Source organism: Ranitomeya imitator, chromosome 1 (genome assembly GCF_032444005.1).
Source record: "Ranitomeya imitator isolate aRanImi1 chromosome 1, aRanImi1.pri, whole genome shotgun sequence".
Lineage (NCBI taxonomy): Eukaryota > Metazoa > Chordata > Amphibia > Anura > Dendrobatidae > Ranitomeya > Ranitomeya imitator.
This window is the reverse complement of record NC_091282.1, coordinates 254,049,711-254,069,395: the sequence shown is the minus strand read 5'-3', so window position 1 is coordinate 254,069,395 and position 19,685 is coordinate 254,049,711. Positions and strand designations below refer to the sequence as shown.

Genomic DNA, 19,685 nt, shown 5'->3' with positions numbered 1-19,685 from the left:
GCTTGTAACCAGGGTAAACATCGGGTTACTAAGCGCGGTCCTGCGCTTAGTTACCCGATGTTTACCCTGGTTACCCGGGGACCTGGGCATCGTTGGTCGCTGGAGAGCTGTCTGTGTGACAGCTCCCCAGCGACCACACTACGATTTACCTACGATCACGGCCAGGTCATATCGCTGGTCGTGATCGTAGGTAAATCGTATAGTGTGACGGTACCCTTATACTCCACTGAAGGCACGCTGCTTTCAGATCATTTTTCATCTGGTATCATACATATAAAAATAAACATTACCTGGGACAGAATGCAGATGGTTAAGGAGACCTTCTAAACTTGCATTAGGAGACTTGCAAAAACGAACAGCTTCCAAAAATTCTTCAGTTAAAAAACACTCCTTTAACAATAAAAAAAAGCAATTACTATTATTAGAAGTTCTGTTGCAGTCTTCTATGTTGATCAGTGTGGCTGATAAAAATGGTTGTAAAGTGCTGCTACTTATTTTGAGGGCCTAAAATGAGTTATTTGGCTTAGAAACGTATTTTCACACCCATATTAGAGATTTGGGAGTCATATGTGGTTCCTGTTCAGGACAGAAACTCCGCGGCCAGAGTGGAGAGTTCAGAAGAATGTCTATTGCTCTGGAGGCGCTTTCCCAAATATACAGATAATGCACGGATTAGACTGAGAATAATCAATAAGGTCAGGGCACACACTTAACGGACGGTATTAATTTGGACAGGGTGATAATTCCTTTGGAGCCAACCACTGTAGATCCAATGTGAATGGCAGGAAGGAACTGCACACTATAAAGCACGTGGAGATGCTTAACCCCTTCATGACCCCAGCTTTTTTGGTTTTGCATTTTCATTTTTCGCTCCTCTTCTTCCCAGAGACGTAACCTTTTTTATTTTTCCGTCAATATGGCCATGTGAGGGCTTATTTTTGGCGGGACGAGTTGTACTTTTGAATGACCTCATTGGTTTTAGCATATCGTGCACTGGAAAACAGGAAAAAGAAAATCTCACACTTGATTTTTGTTTGGCTTTTTGATAGGGTCACTAAATGCTAAAACTGACCTGCCACTGATTCTCCAGGTCATTAAGAGTTCATAGACACCAAACATGTCTAGGTTCTTTTTTTATCTAAGTGGTGAAAAAAAAAATCCAAACGTTGTTAGAAAATGGCGCAATTTAGTTTTTTTTTTTATACCCGTAGCGTCTCTATTTTCCGTGATCTCTGGTTGCGTGAGGGCTTATTTTTTGCTCGCCGAACTGATGTTTTTAATGATACCATTTTGGTGCTGATACGTTCTTTTGATCGCCCGTTATTGCATTTTAAATGCAATGTTGCGGCGACCAAAAAACGTAATTCTGGCGTTTTGACTTTATCGCTACGCTGTTTAGCGATCAGGTTAATACTTTTGTTTATTGACGATCGGGCGATTCTGAAAGCGACGATACCAAATATGTGTAGGTTTGTTTTTTACTGTTTTATTTTGAATGGGGAAAATGGGGCGTAATTTATAATCTTTAAAAACTTTTTTTTTTTTTTTTATTTTGGCATGCTTCGATAGCCTCCACGGGAGGCTAGAAGCTGCCACAATTTGATCGGCTCTGCTACATAGAGGCGATCCTCAGATCGCCCCTATGTAGCAGAATTACTGCACTGCTATGAGCGCCGACCACAGGGTGGCGCACATAGCAATCCGGCATCAACAACCATAGAGATCTCAAGGAGACCTCTGGTTGTTATGCCGATGCGCCGATGACCCTCGATGACAAGGGTCACGTGACAAGGGTCACCGATGTGTGCATTTCCAGTTGGAAGCGCTTGTTAAATTAACTAGTTAGTTAAAATTAACTAGTTAATAGGTGCAGGTGGATCGTGATTCCAGCCGCGCATATTACGGGCACATGTCAGCTGTACAAATGTCCCGGTTTTGATGCGGGCTCACCGCCGGAGCCCAAATCAAAGCGGGGGGGATTTCTGCCCTCAGATGTACTATTCTGTCCGAGGGCAGGAAGGGGTTAAAGCACTACTCCCTGTCTCATACTCACCTGTAACCTCCGTTTTCAGCGTCGCACTGGTCTCTGGTTAAAAGTGACCTACCTGCAGCTCCAGTGTTTCACGCAGCGAACCAGAGGACACTTTTCGATACAACTTTGAGAGCCTGTTTCTGGCTTTCATAGATTTGCATTGAGAGCTTGTGATATAACTTCTGGCTAGTAAGAAGCTACAATCACAAGATGGGACCAGAGCGGCCCAAAAACCAGTGAAGACGCCCAGAGAATGAGTATGCGACCGGGGGCAGGGGACTTGCATTAAAGCGCTACTCGAGCGCTGGAAAAAAAAAAAAAAAGAACGCTGGAGTGGTGTCAGTCTCTGAGATCAGGAAGGCCTAAAACGGGACATGAAGAGAACACGTGTGTTCTCAAACTAAACCACAAGCCTGGAAAAGAGATTTACATCGTGCAGAATTACCTGCAAAAAATACACTTCTGGGCGAAATGGTTTATAATAAAGGCAAATTTCCGCTTTTCTTTTCATTGATTCTTCTGCTGAAGTCATTCTTCTTTGCACCTCCTTCTTAACCTAAAAAAAAATAAAATGCTTTGTAAGGTTAACACAATGGAGTCTTACAGGGAACCGTCAGCATGTTTCTACACATGGAAGTAGTGATATGGCTGGATAGGCACTTGTCCCCAATAAAAATGACCCGTTTTTTTTTAGAGATCTGATGTGTATTCATAAGAAGTGTAGAAGCCATATACAAATGAGGCTGGAATCACTGTGGATGTGTCACATTAAGAAGAAGTCCAGCCTGATCTGCATGTGGCTTCTACACTAAATTTTTAATAATGGCAATAAAGGAAATCTGTCACCGGGTTTTTGCAATGTAACCCGAGAGCAGCATAAAGTAGGAGCAGAGTCCGCGATTCCACCGCTGTATCATTTACTGGGCTGCCTGGTGAGAGTTTTCATAAAATCCCTGTTTTATCTGCTGCAGATCTAGCAGTTCTCGGAATGCCAAGCTCTGTATAACCCCGCCCACACCACTGATTGGCAGCTTTCTACCTATGCACACAAAGCTGCCAATCATTGATGGGGGTGGGATTACACAGAGTTCATGAATATGGAGGACTATATGGCAACAGGTTTACTAGTCCTGTAATGAAAATGTAATTTTATAAAACATTGATTTTTATCAAATATACAGCACCTGAACATCACTGGAATCAGGATCTCTATATTATGCTGCTCTTAGATTAGGTGACAAAAATCTGGTAACAGATACTCTTTATTGGGGAAGAAGCGCCATACCATTACTTCCATGTACAAAACGTGCTGACTGGTTCCATTTTACTGAAAACAGTGCAAATGGTCTTAAGTGCATAAAAACACATGGAAACGGAACTCAAATATCAGAAACTGATCCGTTCACTTGCTTTAAGGCTACTTTCACACTAGCGTCGGGCCCGGCCTGTCGCAGTGCGTCGGGCCGAGGTTACCGACGCTAGCAGTGAATGCGCCGCACAACGGGGGCAGCGGATGCATTTTTCCAGCGCATCCGCTGCCCCATTGTGAGGTGCGGGGAGGTGGGGGAGGAGTTCCGGCCGTGCATGCGCGGTCGGAAATGGCGGACCGTCGGAAGCAAAAAATGTTACATGTAATGTTTTTTGCTCACGGCGGTCCGCCACAACATGGCGCAACCGTCGCACGACGGTTGCGACGTGTGTCAATGCGTCGCTAATGTTAGTCTATGGGGCAAAAACGCATCCTGCAGACAACTTTGCAGGATGCGTTTTTCCCCTAAACGACGCATTGCGACGTATTGAAAAAAAACGCTAGTGTGAAAGTAGCCTAAGTGACAAAGTATAGTCGCATTTTTGTTCTTACACTAAACACCACAACCTTGGGCTACAAGCTGTACCTTCAAAAACTTATTTTTCAAACAGCGAGAGAAGGATAAGCCACTGCCAACCATCCACTGTTCATCAATCCACAACAGAAGTGTTAACTGATCCAGCTAATTTTGGAAGGTTCGGCCACCATCCACCATGTGCATGACCAGCCTCATGCAAAGTTTAGCAAACAAAATGTTGATTAAAGGATTTTAACAATTTATGGTTTTGTTTTCAGATGGGATCATTGGTAGCACGGATATAAGTTGTTCTGAGATCATTGCAAATGTCCATAAAAGCCTTAACAGGGAACCAGTCACCAGGTTTGCCCTATATGAGATACGGCCACCACCTTTCAGCCCTCATATACAGCATACTAATATGCTGTGTATATGCCCCCTATCCGGCCCGCAACAAAAGAAAAACACCTTTTCTTATACTCACCTGGGGGCGGTCGGGTCCGAGGGGTGTCACTGGTCCAGCGCCCCCTTTCTACTTGAGATGCCGCTCTCCTTCAGTGCTTAGAGTGGATAACACAGGGACGCATCACCCAAACGGTCTCCCCTGCATCGCTCTTCTGCGCAGGCGTTCTCTGCCCTGACTAGGGCAACGAAAAGTACTGCAGAGCGCATGCGCCAGGGCTCTTTCACATTTCTCGTGGCATGCGCACTGCAGTACTTAGCTCTGCCCTAGTCAAGGCAGAGAACGCCTGCGCAGAAGAGTGATGATGGGATGAACTGCCCCCCGGTGAGTATAATAAAAAGGTGCTTTTCTTACGTTGCAGGCAGAATTGGGGGCACATATACAGCATACTAATATGATGTGTATGGGGGTTGAAAAGCAGTGGCTGTATCTCATATAGGGCAAACCTGGTGACAGATTCCCTTTAAAGTGAACTTGTCGGCTGATACAGATCTCTGTCTGTATGGGCAGGTAGGCAAAGACCTGGCAATCCAGGGGAGAAGCCACCAGGGACCCACCTGTTCGACTAGTCTATAGCACGGCTTGGTCCCCGGCAGCTTTTAAAAGTATGTTTTCCTCTGGAATGCCGCAGCATTTCAGAGTCATTCATGCCTTGTTGAGATAATACAGTTAATGCCTGACACATGCTAGACACGGATAAGCCAGCAAGCATCAGCTGACAGGTTTAATTTAAAGGGATTGTCACCGTTCAAGAAATCTTTGTCTCGGGCTGCAGTTTGTCATAAATTAAGAAGCCTGCTATTTACTAACTGTTTTCTGGTCCATTGCCGCATCTCTACCGCTGACCCCGGTAAATGGTATAGGCCACGGTGCCATGTTGACAGCCAATCAGTGAGCTCAGCAGTTCTCAAGGGAGCGCTCCATCTACACAGATTGGTTGTCTTGCTGTTGATGTGAGGTCATTGCCGCAGTCCATGCCAGACACCACTAGCAGCACCAAAGACATAGTATTGGAACTGGGGACATTAACAAGCTGGGAACAAAGATTTTTTTCAAATGAGACAAGCCCTTTTCTGGGACAAAAAACCCAAACATTTTTAAGTCTTTGAAATGTTATTATTAAATACCGTAGTTAAAAACATTATGGTTTAAGATCATTTCATCAGTGAATAGCCATAGTTTACCTTTTCCAGCACTTGTGAAAACTTCTCAGCGCCATGACATCCTCTACTTTGTAATGCCTAAAATATGAAAAAGATGTATAATAAATCTTCTAAAATTAATGTTCCCAAGTTTCATAAAGCAGTCACCATCTCAGCTCTAGAATGGGATAATTAGACCCTGGGCGGGGATTTTACATGGTAATTTTAGGGTTAGAGGTTTTTCTGGACTTTGATACTGGTGGCCTGTCCGTAGGTCGGCCATGGACATGAGTCATCTATCCACAGATCCAGCTTATTTTAGTACCATATGCTGTAATCTTTTACACTCCATGAACACAAGGCTTTCTACACGATTCTGAAGTCTATGTAACCTCACAAATGCTGGATGAAAGGGTTAGCATTTCCACAATGATGTTGGCTTAGATGGTCTGGCTCACAATCTCTGTTCTAGCTCATCGCAAAAGTGTTTGGTGGGGCTGATGTCAGGACTCTAAGACCAGTCAAGTTCTTCAACACCAAACTCACCCATTTGTGCCATCATGGACCTTGCTTTGTGCACTGGCAGGCAATGTTTTCCTGGCATTCGCCAAACCCAGGCTCATCCATCAGACTGCCAGACAGAAAAAATTGATTTATCTCTCCGATGGTTGTAGCTTTTTGGCCATGGAAATCTTTACCATGAAGCTCCTTTCTTAGAGCTTTTGTGCTGATGTTAAATGGTAGACTATATGGCTATGCATTTCATTTTATACACCTGTACTATTATTATTGCCCATATAATGAGGATATGACCACTAAAGATATCAGCATAGTTTACTTACTTCAGTAGAATCCTCACAAGGTCTTCAGATAAATATCTTACATCTATGGAGAATGGCTATCTACATCAGATTGGTGGGGGTCCGATTCCTGTCACCTCCTCACATATCAGCTGACTGGAGCAGAAGTACAACATCCTCTTAGTTGTATACCCGCACTTCTCCTTATGTGGCGATGTCTGATCCTACGCTCAAGGATGGGTCATCCATATCAGTGTTCCAGAAATGGATTTCAATAGGAAAAACCACTGAACATTGAATCAACATGTAAATGACAGTCCGAAGAACATGTCCTTGGTCGTTTCTCTAACAATAATTACTTCCATCAATAGGATTTTGTTTCAAATGAGTATTCTCTAAGCAGAACAGCTGCAGATGTGCTCACACTTCAGATATACAGTCTACACGAAAAAAAAAAAAAATGGTCTCCTCAACAATGTGAGGACTGCAGCTGGTTGTGTACTTGCAAGTTTACATGGACAGAAAAATAAAAATAACGTCCTTTCTTCCCTTATATCTTCACAATTAACCATTTTGAAGTCCCAAAATACTTAGAAATGTCTTTTTAATGCATAACACTCGCTATTCTCTTCATGCTGTTGGTCGCCACTGCTGCATTTAGTACTATATGACCTTCTCGCCCCATGACGGATTATAACTAGAGATGAGCGAACCAGTGGAAGTTCAGATTCTGGTACCCGACCTTTACTCCAAAGTTCGAGGGTACCAGAAATGCACCCGAACCCCATTGAAAACAATGGAGACCCGAACTTTGGATCTGGAAACCAAAAAAAAAAATATATATATATATATATAATTATATATACACACACACACACACACACACACACTGCAACTGACTTCCAAGAGAAAACAGCATTCAGCGTTTATATAACATGTTAATCTGTGGAAGTCCCACTGCTTGGACCTCACAGACTGCAGAATGGGTTATTTAAAACCTGCCAAAACTTACTTGCCTAGCCAATATACTAGAATCAAGGCTCCCAATGATTAACAAAGCAGAGATTGTGAAAACATACATGCAAAGCGCTTCATTATAAAGAAGACAAGCTTATTTGCAGAAATCAAGACTACAATTTCACGCGCCGGTTTTCATTTTGTTGGATTGGTATGTGAAAAAAAAAAAATCTCCACTGGATTCTGTTTGTAGAGGTAATCTACCTGCTTGGATACTTAACACTATGCAGAGGAAGGCAGTGTGCCCAAATCCTAAGGCCATATGTACCCTTGGCTGTGGTGAAATATGTGTGTGTATATACAGTTAGGTCCATATATATTTGGACAGAGACAACATTTTTCTAATTTTGGTTCTAGACATTACCACAATGAATTTTAAACAAAACAATTCAGATGCAGTTGAAGTTCAGACTTTCAGCTTTCATTTGAGGGTATCCACATTAAAATTGGATGAAGGGTTTAGGAGTTTCAGCTCCTTAACATGTGCCACCCTGTTTTTAAAGGGACCAAAAGTAATTGGTCAAATTAAATAATTGTAAATAAAATGTTCATTTCTAGTACTTGGTTGAAAACCCTTTGTTGTTAATGACTGCCTGAAGTCTTGAACTCATGGACATCACCAGACGCTGTGTTTCCTCCTTTTTGATGCTCTGCCAGGCCTTCACTGCAGTGGTTTTCAGTTGCGGTTTGTTTGTGGGCCTTTCTGTCTGAAGTTTAGTCTTTAAGAAGTGAAATGCATGCTCAATTGGGTTGAGATCAGGTGACTGACTTGGCCATTCAAGAATATTCCACTTCTTTGCTTTAATTAACTCCTGGGTTGCTTTGGCTTTATGCTTTGGGTCATTGTCCATCTGTAGTATGAAACAATGACCAATCAGTTTTGCTGCATTTGGCTGGATCTGAGCACACAGTATGGGCCTGAATAACTCAGAATTCATTCAGCTGCTTCTGTCCTGTGTCACATCATCAATAAACACTAGTGACCCAGTGCCACTGGCAGCCATGCATGCCCAAGCCATCACACTGCCTCAGCCATGTTTTACAGATGAAGTGGTATGCTTTGGATCATGAGCTGTACCACGCCTTCACCAAACTTTTCTCTTTCCATCATTCTGGTAGAGGTTGATCTTGTTTTCATCTGTCCAAAGAATGTTCTTCCAGAACTGTGCTGGCTTTTTAAGATGGTTTTTTATCAAAGTCCAGTCTAGCCTTTTTATTTTTGATGCTTATGAGAGGCTTGCACCGTACAGTGAACCCTCTGTATTTACTTTCATGCAGTCTTCTCTTTATGGTAGATTTGGATATTGATACGCCAACCTCCTGGAGAGTGTTGTTCACTTGGTGGGCTTTTGTGAAGGGGTTTCTCTTCACCTTGGAGATTATTCTGCGATCATCCACCACTGTTGTCTTCCGTGGGCGCCCAAGTCTTTTAGCATTGATGAGTTCACCAGTGCTTTCTTTCTTTCTCAGGATGTACCAAACTGTAGATTTTGCCACTCCTAATATTGTAGCAATTTCTCGGATGGGTTTTTTCTGTTTTCGCAGCTTAAGGAAGGCTTGTTTCACCTGCATGGAGAGCTCCTTTGACTGCATGTTTACTTCACAGCAAAACCTTCCAAATGCAAGCAACACACCTCAAATCAACTACAGGCCTTTTATCTGCTTAATTGAGAATGACATAACGAAGGGATTGCCCACACCTGTCCATGAAATAGCCTTGGAGTCAATTGTCCAATTACTTTTGGTCCCTTTAAAAACAGGGTGGCACATGTTAAGGAGCTGAAACTCCTAAACCCTTTATCCAATTTTAACGTGGATACCCTCAAATGAAAGCTGAAAGTCTGAACTTCAACTGCATCTGAATGGTTTTGCTTAAAATTCATTGTTGTAATGTCTAGAACCAAAATTATAAAAAATGTTGTCTCTGTCCAAATATATATGGACCTAACTGTATATATATATATCACATACTGTACATACACATATGTCTAGGGTTATATGTGTGACTAGTGATAATGTAACATCTGTCCTGAAGGCAAGTCGCACCTAGGTGTTAATAGGTACCTCTTTGGGAATAGTAGAAATTCTGTCTCCAGATCTCACCAGGAGGTCTAGCTAGGGCCGAAACGAAAAGCAACATTTGGCACCTTCTAGGTCTTGGAGGGGAGATGCTAAATTGCGGCTTGAGGGAAGCTATCCCTGGGAACCATCTCACACGTGTCTCAAGAGGAAATATATATTCATTATTAGAGCGGCCGTGCCCAATCAAACAGACCGCAATTATGATATTAACCTGGGAGGCCGGTCTAGAAACCTGACCTCAGACCAAAGTTATAAATTTAGGCTGCAGACAGAGAATTGTGTTCACATGATGGGGGGAGCCTGAGAAGCTGATGTGATCCAATCTACCTTCTTCCTTCCCTCAGGGAGCGGAAAGCAACTACCAGTTAGAGAATTTCTGTAAGTTTTCTCCTGTTTATTTTGACATTGTTTGCATAAGTTGTATGTCTTTTTATTATCGTATTTTTATAAATTTTTCTTATTGTAAGCATTGAACTTTTTGCTATTAAAGTATAAAACTTTAAGAACTTGAACCTTGAATGTTCTAAAAGAATCCATAGCCAAAAGGTGTGTGAGCCTTATGAGTGATAAACATACTTTTATTAGTTATTTCTGGGACTCATCGCCCGTGTATTCGATGAGTGGTGGCAGCGCGTATGAGCGGGTGTGTGGCCTGGGTCGGTGTGTGATTTATGCTCCCATTACAGCATAGGACAGAGGTTGAATGCTGTACTGAGAGTGGGGAGATAGATTAACCCTTGCAGGCACAACCCCAAGTCACGTGTGAGAGCCAGGCACGTGACGAATAAGTGACACCACGGAGAAGGGATCCATGACATTGGCCATAAACAGATCCCAACAAAAAAATTGTGAGATGACTGCACTCAGTGTTTTATTATGAAAAATAATAGGCATGAAAGCCATAAATGTCTGAAAAAACCAGGCTCCACCAATGGAACCTGCACTGGTCAGGTGTACATCTGTCTTCTGACACTTGTCCTACTACCTAAAGTAACCAGAGGTAGTCCTATTCTGCACATAAATGGAAACCTCAACAATTTGACCTCTGTTGTATACATGCAACATATCAAGGAAAATTAAAATTAACCCCTTAATGACAGCCAATATGTGTTTGAACTGAACTGAGATATAAGAGAATAGTCTCCCCATACAGGTGACAATCCAGCAGCTGTACACTATAGCTAACAACTTGCTGCATCAGCCACGATCAGTGTTGTGTAGGGTTGAGCGACCTTGACTTTTTTAGGGTCGCGTCGGGTTTCGCAAAACCCGACTATCTCAAAAGTCGAGTCGAGTGAAATCGGCCGATTATGGCGAAAAGTCGAGGATCGACCGAAACACGAAACCCAATGCAAAGCCAATGGGATTTTTGATTTTTTTTTTTTCCTCTCATTGGCTGAAAAAAATGGCGCCAAGCGCGTCATACGAAACGCGACTTTGGCGCGAAAGTGGCGTACCGCATGGCCGACCCCACACAGGGATCGGGTCGGGTTTCATGAAACCCGACTTTGCCAAAAGTCGGCGACTTTTGAAAATGAACGATCCGTTTCGCTCAACCCTAGTGTTGTGACCATCCATATCTGTTTAACCCCTTAGATGCTGCTGTCAATATTGACTACATAATTATAAATGGTTAGACTGTGGGGGTTCCCTCTTTATCCAAATTGGTGCCCTCAGATCATGATTGTATGGTCCTGATGTTTGCGATGGCAATTCACAACCAAATAGCGGCCTTAAAGGTACCTTCACACTTAACAACGATAACGATCCGTGACGTTGCAGCATCCTGGATAGCGATATCGTTGTGTTTGACACGCAGCAGCGATCAGGATCCCGCTGTGCCATCGCTGGTCGGAGCTAGAAGGCCAGAACTTTATTTCGTCGCTGGATCACCCGCTAACATCGCCGAATCGGCGTGTGTGACGCCGATTCAGCGATGTCTTCACTGGTAACCAGGGTAAACATTGGGTTACTAAGCGCAGGGCCGCGCTTAGTAACCCGATATTTACCCTGGTTACCATTGTAAATTTAAAAAAAAAAAAAAAAAAAAAAAAAAAACAACACACTACATACTTACATTCCAGTGTCTGTCGCGTCCCCCGGCGTTCTGCTCCCCTGCACTGTCAGCGCCGGCTGGCCGTAAAGCAGAGCACAGCGGTGACGTCACCGCTCTGCTTTACGGCCGGCGCTTACACAGTGCAGGGAAGCTGAGGCCGGGGGACGCGACAGACACCGGAATGCAAGTATGTGTTTTTTGTTTTTTTTTTACATTTACACTGGTAACCAGGGTAAACATCGGGTTACTAAGCACGGCCCTGCGCTTAGTAACCCGATGTTTACCCTGGTTACCCGGGGACTTCGACATCGTTGGTCGCTGAAGAGCTGTCTGTGTGACAGCTCTCCAGCAACCACACAACGACGAAACAGCGACGCTGCAGCGATCGGCATCGTTGTCTATATCGCTGCAGCGTCGCTTAATGTGACGGTACCTTTAGAGTCTGCCGGCTGTAGTAATCTGTTCAGAAGTTAGAGGCATTTAGGTGGTAAAAATACACATTTTCATTTCTGTCATACCACTTTGCATTAATTCATGTAAAGCACCTGAAGGGTTAACAAACTACCTGACACCAGTTTTCAATACGTCAGGGGGTGCCGTTTTTAAAATGGTATCACTTTTGAGGGTTTTCCAATATATGGCACCCTTAAAGTCACTTCAAATATGGATAAGTCCCTAAAAAATTTTTGGGGGGAAATTTCCTTGAACAAATGAAAAAATTAATACTACATTTTTAATCCTCCTAAAATGCTAACAAAATAAAATACCATTTTACAAGTGGTGCTGATGTAAAGCCGACATGTGGGAAATGTTATTTATCAATGGTTTGCTGTGGTATGACCATCTGGATTAAAGGGATAATCATTCAAATTTTGAAAATTGCTATTTTTTTTTAACATTTTTGTCAAATTTTTTATTTAAAAACAAAAAAAAAAAAAAACACACTACACAAAACATATTGACCTTTATTTACCATTATCATAAAGTATAGTGTGTCAGGAAAAAAACAATCTCAAAATCACTGGGATTTGTTGAAGCGTTGCGGAGTTATTACTACAAAGTGACACTGGTCAGATTTAAAAAATTTGCCTCCGTCATTAAGGGGTTAAGATACCGATTCCAGTCACCCCCATATTTTGCCAACTCTCTAGAAAAAAAGGGAGGGGAAAATAACTCTGCGGGAAGTAAAGGGATTGGACTGCAGAGGTCTGGGGTAAAGTGGTTTTTCTCTGATGAAGCCCCCTGCAGACTGTTTGGGACATCTGGAAGAATGATTGTCTGGAGAAGATAAGGTGAGACTACCATGAATCCTATGCCATGCCAACAGTAAAGGATCCTGAGACCATTCATGTGTGGAGCGGATTTTCATTCAAAGCCGCGTGAGCACTCACAAAATCCCAGAGATTGTGATAAACTCCAAGCACTAATACGGCAAGAACGAGTCTCATCAGTCGGGATTTGGCCCAGTAGAGGATGTCAGGGAGAATGGTTTCAGTTTTGAAAAATAAGGGTCAACACTATAAATATTGGTGCAGTTTGGGTCTTGATGGAGTAGAAGAGGCACCAAAGTCAGTAAGAGGAGCATGCCACTTAATGAATTCAGCACCCCGTCCCAGTTCCCCAACCCAGCGCTGCACATTGCAGCAGGGCTGAACCAAAAGTAGTGTGAAAATGCCAAAATTAACCGTTTTGTGCATTTTAGTGTTGCACAAAAACAAACTTTACTTTTTTTCTGTAAACTATAAAAGTTTTATTATTGAAGATTTAAGAAGAAACATGGCAAGTATACAACAGGTTGTAGTATTACAAACAATTGAGTGGGAACACAAAAAGGGAGAATAGGGGGTGAGATGGGGGAAGACTGGTGGGAGGGAGGTGGGGTGAGAGAATCTCATGGGGGATCACAATTGGTGGGAGCCCTTAGACATAGTGGTGGTGAGGGGATAGGGGTGTAGCTAATGTATTCTGACCAGGGTAAGCAGACTTTCTGGGTACCTTAGGCCTCTTTCACACATCAGGTTTTTGCCGTCCGTCACAATTCGGCGAATTGTGAGAAAAAAAAAAAAAAAAAAAAAAAAAGGAATCCGCCAAGAGTTGCCGCCGGACCCGTTTTTTTCTCATAGACTTGTATTAGCGACGGATTGTGACGGATGGCCACGTTTCATTCGTTTTTCGCGGGATCCGTCGAAAATTTGCTTTCCGGTGACCGGAGAAAACGGACACAGTAACGTTTCGTGTCCGTTGAAAAAACGGACAGCGACAGATCCGACGTTTGCTAGAATGGAACCCTATGGCGCCGGATCCGTCAAATGACTGAATCCGGCAACAGATTGTTTTTTTGTTTTTTTTTAAATTGAGCATGCTCCGTAGCATTTTCCATTCGGGTCTCTCTCTCTCCCCAGATCAGCTACTAATCCAGCAATAAAACGGATCCATCGCATCAGTTTTCCACAATTTACGACAGATCCGTTTTTTTTTTCTTCAAAATTTGCCGGATTGAGCCTGACGGTAAAAAACTGATGTGTGAAAGTAGCCTTATCTGTAACTACAGCTGATCATTTTTCGGATCAAGAAATTTGCTTTTTTCACAAATTTCTAATCTTTTAAAGCTTTTGAGCCACTTTTGTGGTGTAAAAGCTTTCAGGAATCAGCTCCATTGAGCCTTGGCATAAACTGGATGTATTTGTCCATAAAAAAAGGACAAAGTCTTAAGCAATGCCTATAGCTGTACTCCAGTAACCATAGTAACAGACTAAAAGAGGGACGGACTAAACTGCATATTGGGATGATGGGCTGCAATACTAGACTCCACCACTAGATGGCAGCACATTTTACAAATGCAGCCCAGGAAATGACTTCTTGTAATATAGCAAGAAGGGAATTCAATGGAAATACTTAAATGAATCAGAACATCCACAAGGCTCGATTAAAGTTTAATAATAGAACCAGGGAAAAAAGATTGTAACTATATGGGATTATATGTAGAATATCGGGTTACACACGCCTGGTGATATACCCATATTCCTATGAGATGTTGATGAGATATATCTATTGATCTGTATGGGGATTATGGGTGAAATATCACAAATATACATGCCCAGGAACATACTTCATCTACTTCTGATAGGAATATGGGTATATCTATTGATCTGTATGGGGATTATGGGTGAAATATTACAAATACACATGCCCAGGAACATACTTCATCTACTTCTGATAGGAATATGGGTATAATTATTGATCTGTATGGGGATTATGGGTGAAATATCACAAATACACATGCCCAGGAACATACTTCATCTACTTCTGATAGGAATATGGGTATAATTATTGATCTGTATGGGGATTATGGGTGAAATATTACAAATACACATGCCCAGGAACATACTTCATCTACTTCTGATAGGAATATGGGTATAATTATTGTTCTGTATGGAGATTATGGGTGAAATATTACAAATACACATGCCCAGGAACATACTTCATCTACTTCTGATAGGAATATGGGTATATCTATTGATCTGTATGGGGATTATGGGTGAAATATCACAAATACACATGCCCAGGAACATACTTCATCTACTTCTGATAGGAATATGGGTATATCTGTTGATCTGTATGGGGATTATGGGTGAAATATCACAAATACACATGCCCAGGAACATACTTCATCTACTTCTGATAGGAATATGGGTATAATGGTTCTTTGTGGGTATTATAGGTGATATATCATGAATACACATGCCCAGTGTCATATTCGATCAATTCCTGGTAAGAACACGTATGTGTACAATTATTGTTTTATATGTTAATTATTGGTAAAATATGATGAAACATTTCATTAACTTCCGGTAAGAATATGGGTATATTTATTATTCTATATGGGGTTGTGGTCAGAATGCCATGGATATACAGATCCTGTAACCTATTTGCATCTGACAGGATTACATGTCCATTGACTTCTCCCACCCCTGGGAGATGTGAGCCCTGGCATCATAGGTCTTTGACCCAGTGTTCCCACCTCCTTATTAGGCCGGCCATGTCATAGAGATGAGCAGTCTTGCACCATACTTCTTGCTTATATACCTATATTATTCTCAATACATTGTCCTTTATAGGATGTTGGATCTTTTGCAGAATTTTATTGGTTACTTAGGTTTGTTGACATCAATAATTTTTAATGGAGATATATAGAATTTTTTTTAAATAACTTTTAATAAAATAATAGGTTTTATCTTAACAAAAATATTTGGAAATGGAACATGTATTTTAGTGTATACTGGTCTCTAGGTTAATACGAAGGCCATCATAACAAATCCAACAAAATAGCTTTCATGGAACAATAAATGATCCTGCTTACGTTCACATGTCTGATATAGGACTCGGTATTGCTTCTTCGTCAGTAGGCAAGGCATAATTGAATCTTATGTGCCTGTTTTCCATCCAGGTTCACTTGAATGGGAATGGAAACTTTCATATTGTTCCCCGCTATACAGGGCAGATTTTTTTTTTTTGTGTGGCTGTGGGAAAAAGATGAGGGTAACGTATACAGTCATGGCCAAAAGTTTTGAGAATGACACCAAAATTATATTTTCACATGATCTGCTGGCCTCTGGTTTTTATTAGTGTTTGTCTGATGTTTATATCACATACAGAAATATAATTGCAATTGTATTATGAGTACCAATAGGTTATATTGACAGTTAGAATGAGTTAATGCAGCAAGTCAATATTTGCAGTGTTGACCCTTCTTCTTCAAGACCTCTGCAATTCTCCCTGGCATGCTCTCAATCAACTTCTGGACCAAATCCTGACTGATAGTAGTCCATTCTTGCATAATCAATGCTTGCATTTTGCCAGAATTTGTTGGTTATTGTTTGTCCACCCGTCTCTTGATGATTGACCACAAGTTCTCAATGGGATTAACCCCTTTCTGCCATTGGACGTAATATTCCGTCCATGTGGGGTGGGCCTTAATTCCCAAGGACGGAATATTACGTCCAGCGCGATCGGCCGCGCTCACGGGGGGAGCGCGGCCGATCGCGGCCGGGTGTCAGCTGCTTATCGCAGCTGACATCCGGCACTATGTGCCAGGAGCGGTCACGGACCGCCCCCGGCACATTAACCCCCGGCACACCGCGATCAAAGATGATCGCGATGTGCCGGCGGTGCAGGGAAGCATCGCGCAGGGAGGGGGCTCCCTGCGGGCTTCCCTGAGACCCCCGCAGCAACGCGATGTGATCGCGTTGCTCCGGGGGTCTCCTACCTCCCTCCCTGCAGTAAGTCCCGGATCCAAAATGGCCGCGGATCCGGGTCCTGCAGGGAGGGAGGTGGCTTACCAAGTGCCTGCTCAGAACAGGCACTTGGTAACGCTGCACTGCTCTCAGACAGATCGGTGATCTGTCAGAGTGCTGTGCAAACTGGCAGATCACCGATCTGTATTGTCCCCCCCTGGGGCAAAGTAAAAAAAAAAATTTCCAAGTGTGTAAAAAAAAAAAAAAAAAAAAAAATCCTAAATAATGAAAAAAAAATATATATATTATTCCCATAAATACATTTCTTTATCTAAATAAAAAAAACAAAACAATAAAAGTACACATATTTAGTATCTCCGCGTCCGTAACGACCCGACCTATAAAACTGGCCCACTAGTTAACCCCTTCAGTAAACACCGTAAGAAAAAAAAAAAAAAAAACGAGGCAAAAAACAACGCTTTATTATCATACCGCCAAACATAAAGTGGAATAACACGCGATCAAAAAGACGGATATAAATAACCATGGTACCGCTGAAAGCGTCATATTGTCCCGCAAAAAAAGAGCCGCCATACAGCATCATCAGCAAAAAAATAAAAAAGTTATAGTCCTGAGAATAAAGCGATGCAAAAATAATTATTTTTTTCTATAAAATAGTTTTTATCGTATAAAAGCGCCAAACCATAAAAAAATGATATAAATGAGGTATCGCTGTAATCGTACTGACCTGAAGAATAAAACTGCTTTATCAATTTTACCAAACGCGGAACGGTATAAACGCCTCCCCCAAAAGAAATTCATGAATAGCTGGTTTTTGGTCATTCTGCCTCACAAAAATCGGAATAAAAAGCGATCAAAAAATGTCACGTGCCCGAAAATGTTACCAATAAAAACGTCAACTCGTCCCGCAAAAAACAAGACCTCACATGACTCTGTGGACTCAAATATGGAAAAATTATAGCTCTCAAAATGTGGTAACGCAAAAAATATTTTTTGCAATAAAAAGCGTCTTTCAGTGTGTGACGGCTGCCAATCATAAAAATCCGCTAAAAAACCCACTATAAAAGTAAATGAAAAAAATGTATTTATTTCCATTTTCCCATTAGGGTTAGGGCTAGGGTTAGGGTTAGGGCTAGGGCTAGGGTTAGGGTTAGGGTTAGGGCTAGGGTTAGGGCTAGGGTTAGGGCTAGGGTTAGGGCTAGGGTTAGGGTTAGGGCTAGGGTTAGGGCTAGGGCTAGGGTTAGGGCTAGGATTAGGGCTAGGGTTAGGGCTAGGGTTAGGGCTAGGGTTAGGGTTAGGGCTAGGGTTAGGGCTAGGGTTAGGGCTAGGGTTAGGGCTAGGGTTAGGGTTGGGGCTAGGGTTAGGGCTAGGGTAAGGGCTAGGGTTAGGGTTAAGGCTACAGTTAGGGTTGGGGCTAAAGTTAGGGTTAGGGTTTGGATTACATTTGCGATTGGGATTAGGATTAGGGGTGTGTCTGGGTTAGAGGTGTGGTTAGGGTTACCGTTGGGATTAGGGTTAGGGGTGTGTTTGGATTAGGGTTTCAGTTATAATTGGGGGGTTTCCACTATTTAGGCACATCAGGGGGATCTCCAAACGCGACATGGCGACCGATCTCAATTCCATCCAATTCTGCATTGAAAAAGTAAAACAGTGCTCCTTCCCTTCCGAGCTCTCCCGTGTGCCCAAACAGGAGTTTACCCCAACATATGGGGTATCAGCGTACTCAGGACAAATTGGACAAAAACTTTTGGGGTCCAATTTCTCCTGTTACCCTTGGGAAAATACAAAACTGGGGGCTAAAAAATAATTTTTGTGGGAAAAAAAGAGATTTTTTATTTTCACGGCTCTGCGTTATAAACTGTAGTGAAACACTTGGGGGCTCAAAGTTCTCACAACACATCTAGATAAGTTCGTGGGGGGGTCTAGTTTCCAACATGGGGTCACTTGTGGGGGTTTCTACTGTTTAGGTATATTAGGGGCTCTGCAAACGCAATGTGACGCCTGCAGACCATTCCATTTAAGTCTGCATTCCAAATGGCGCTCCTTCCCTTCCGAGCCCTCCCATGCGCCCAAACGCTGGTTCACCCCACATATGGGGTATCAACGCACTCAGGACAAATTGGACAACAACTTTTGGGGTCCAATTTCTCCTTTTACCCTCGAGAAAATACAAAACTGGGGGCTAAAAAATAATTTTGAGGGGAAATTTTTTATTTTATTTTCACGGCTCTGCGTTATAAACTGTAGTGAAATACTTGGGGACTCAAAGTTCTCACAACACATCTAAATAAGTTCCTTGGGGGGTCTAGTTTCCAATATGGGGTCACTTGTGGGGGGTTTCTACTGTTTAGGTACATTAGGGGCTCTGCAAACACAATGTGACGCCTGCAGACCATTCCATCTAAGTCTGTATTCCAAATGGCTCTCCTTCCCTTCCGAGCCCTCCCATGCGCCCAAACGCTGGTTCTCCCCCACATATAGGGTATCAGCGCACTCAGGACAAATTGCACAACAACTTTTGGGGTCCAATATCTCCTGTTACCCTCAGGAAAATACAAAACTGGGGGCTAAAAAATTATTTTTGTGGGAAAAAAATTTTGTTTTATTTTTACGGCTCTGCATTATAAACTTCTGTGAAGCTCTTATTGGGTCAAAGTGCTCACCACACATCTAGATAAGTTCCTTAGGGGGTCTACTTTTCAAAATGGTGTCACTTGTGGGGGGTTTCAATGTTTAGGTACATCAGTGGCTCTCCAAACGCAACATGGCGTCCAATCTCAATTCCTGTCAATTTTGCATTGAAAGGTCAAACGGCGCTCCTTCCCTTCCGAGCTCTCCCATGCGCCCAAACAATGGTTTACCCCCACATATGGGGTATCAGAGTACTCAGGACAAATTGTGCCACAACTTTTGTGGTCCAATTTCTTCTCTTACCATTGGGAAAATAAAAAATTTGGGGCGAAAAGATAATGTTTGTGAAAAAAAATGATTTTTTATTTTTACGGTTCTGCA

At 42.4% G+C, this 19,685-nt stretch overlaps 1 protein-coding gene across 4 annotated transcripts in view; it reads right to left on the bottom strand.

Moving 5' to 3' along the window:
• The window catches only part of OGFOD2 (2-oxoglutarate and iron dependent oxygenase domain containing 2), a 67,754-nt gene that overhangs the window by 38,239 nt on the left and 9,830 nt on the right, over positions 1–19,685 (bottom strand). The window contains exons 1-5 of one of the 4 annotated variants that reach the window (XM_069755747.1): positions 6,306–7,615; positions 6,010–6,094; positions 5,506–5,562; positions 2,478–2,588; positions 291–390 (exon numbers count right to left, since the gene is read on the bottom strand). In XM_069755747.1, the coding sequence (XP_069611848.1) occupies positions 291–390; positions 2,478–2,564 (187 nt within the window). In that variant the 5' untranslated portion in view covers positions 2,565–2,588; positions 5,506–5,562; positions 6,010–6,094; positions 6,306–7,615. Of the gene's footprint in view, positions 1–290; positions 391–2,477; positions 2,589–5,505; positions 7,616–19,685 lie in introns of those variants that run through there. The other 3 variants (XM_069755741.1, XM_069755735.1, XM_069755731.1) reach the window with 3 other exon arrangements.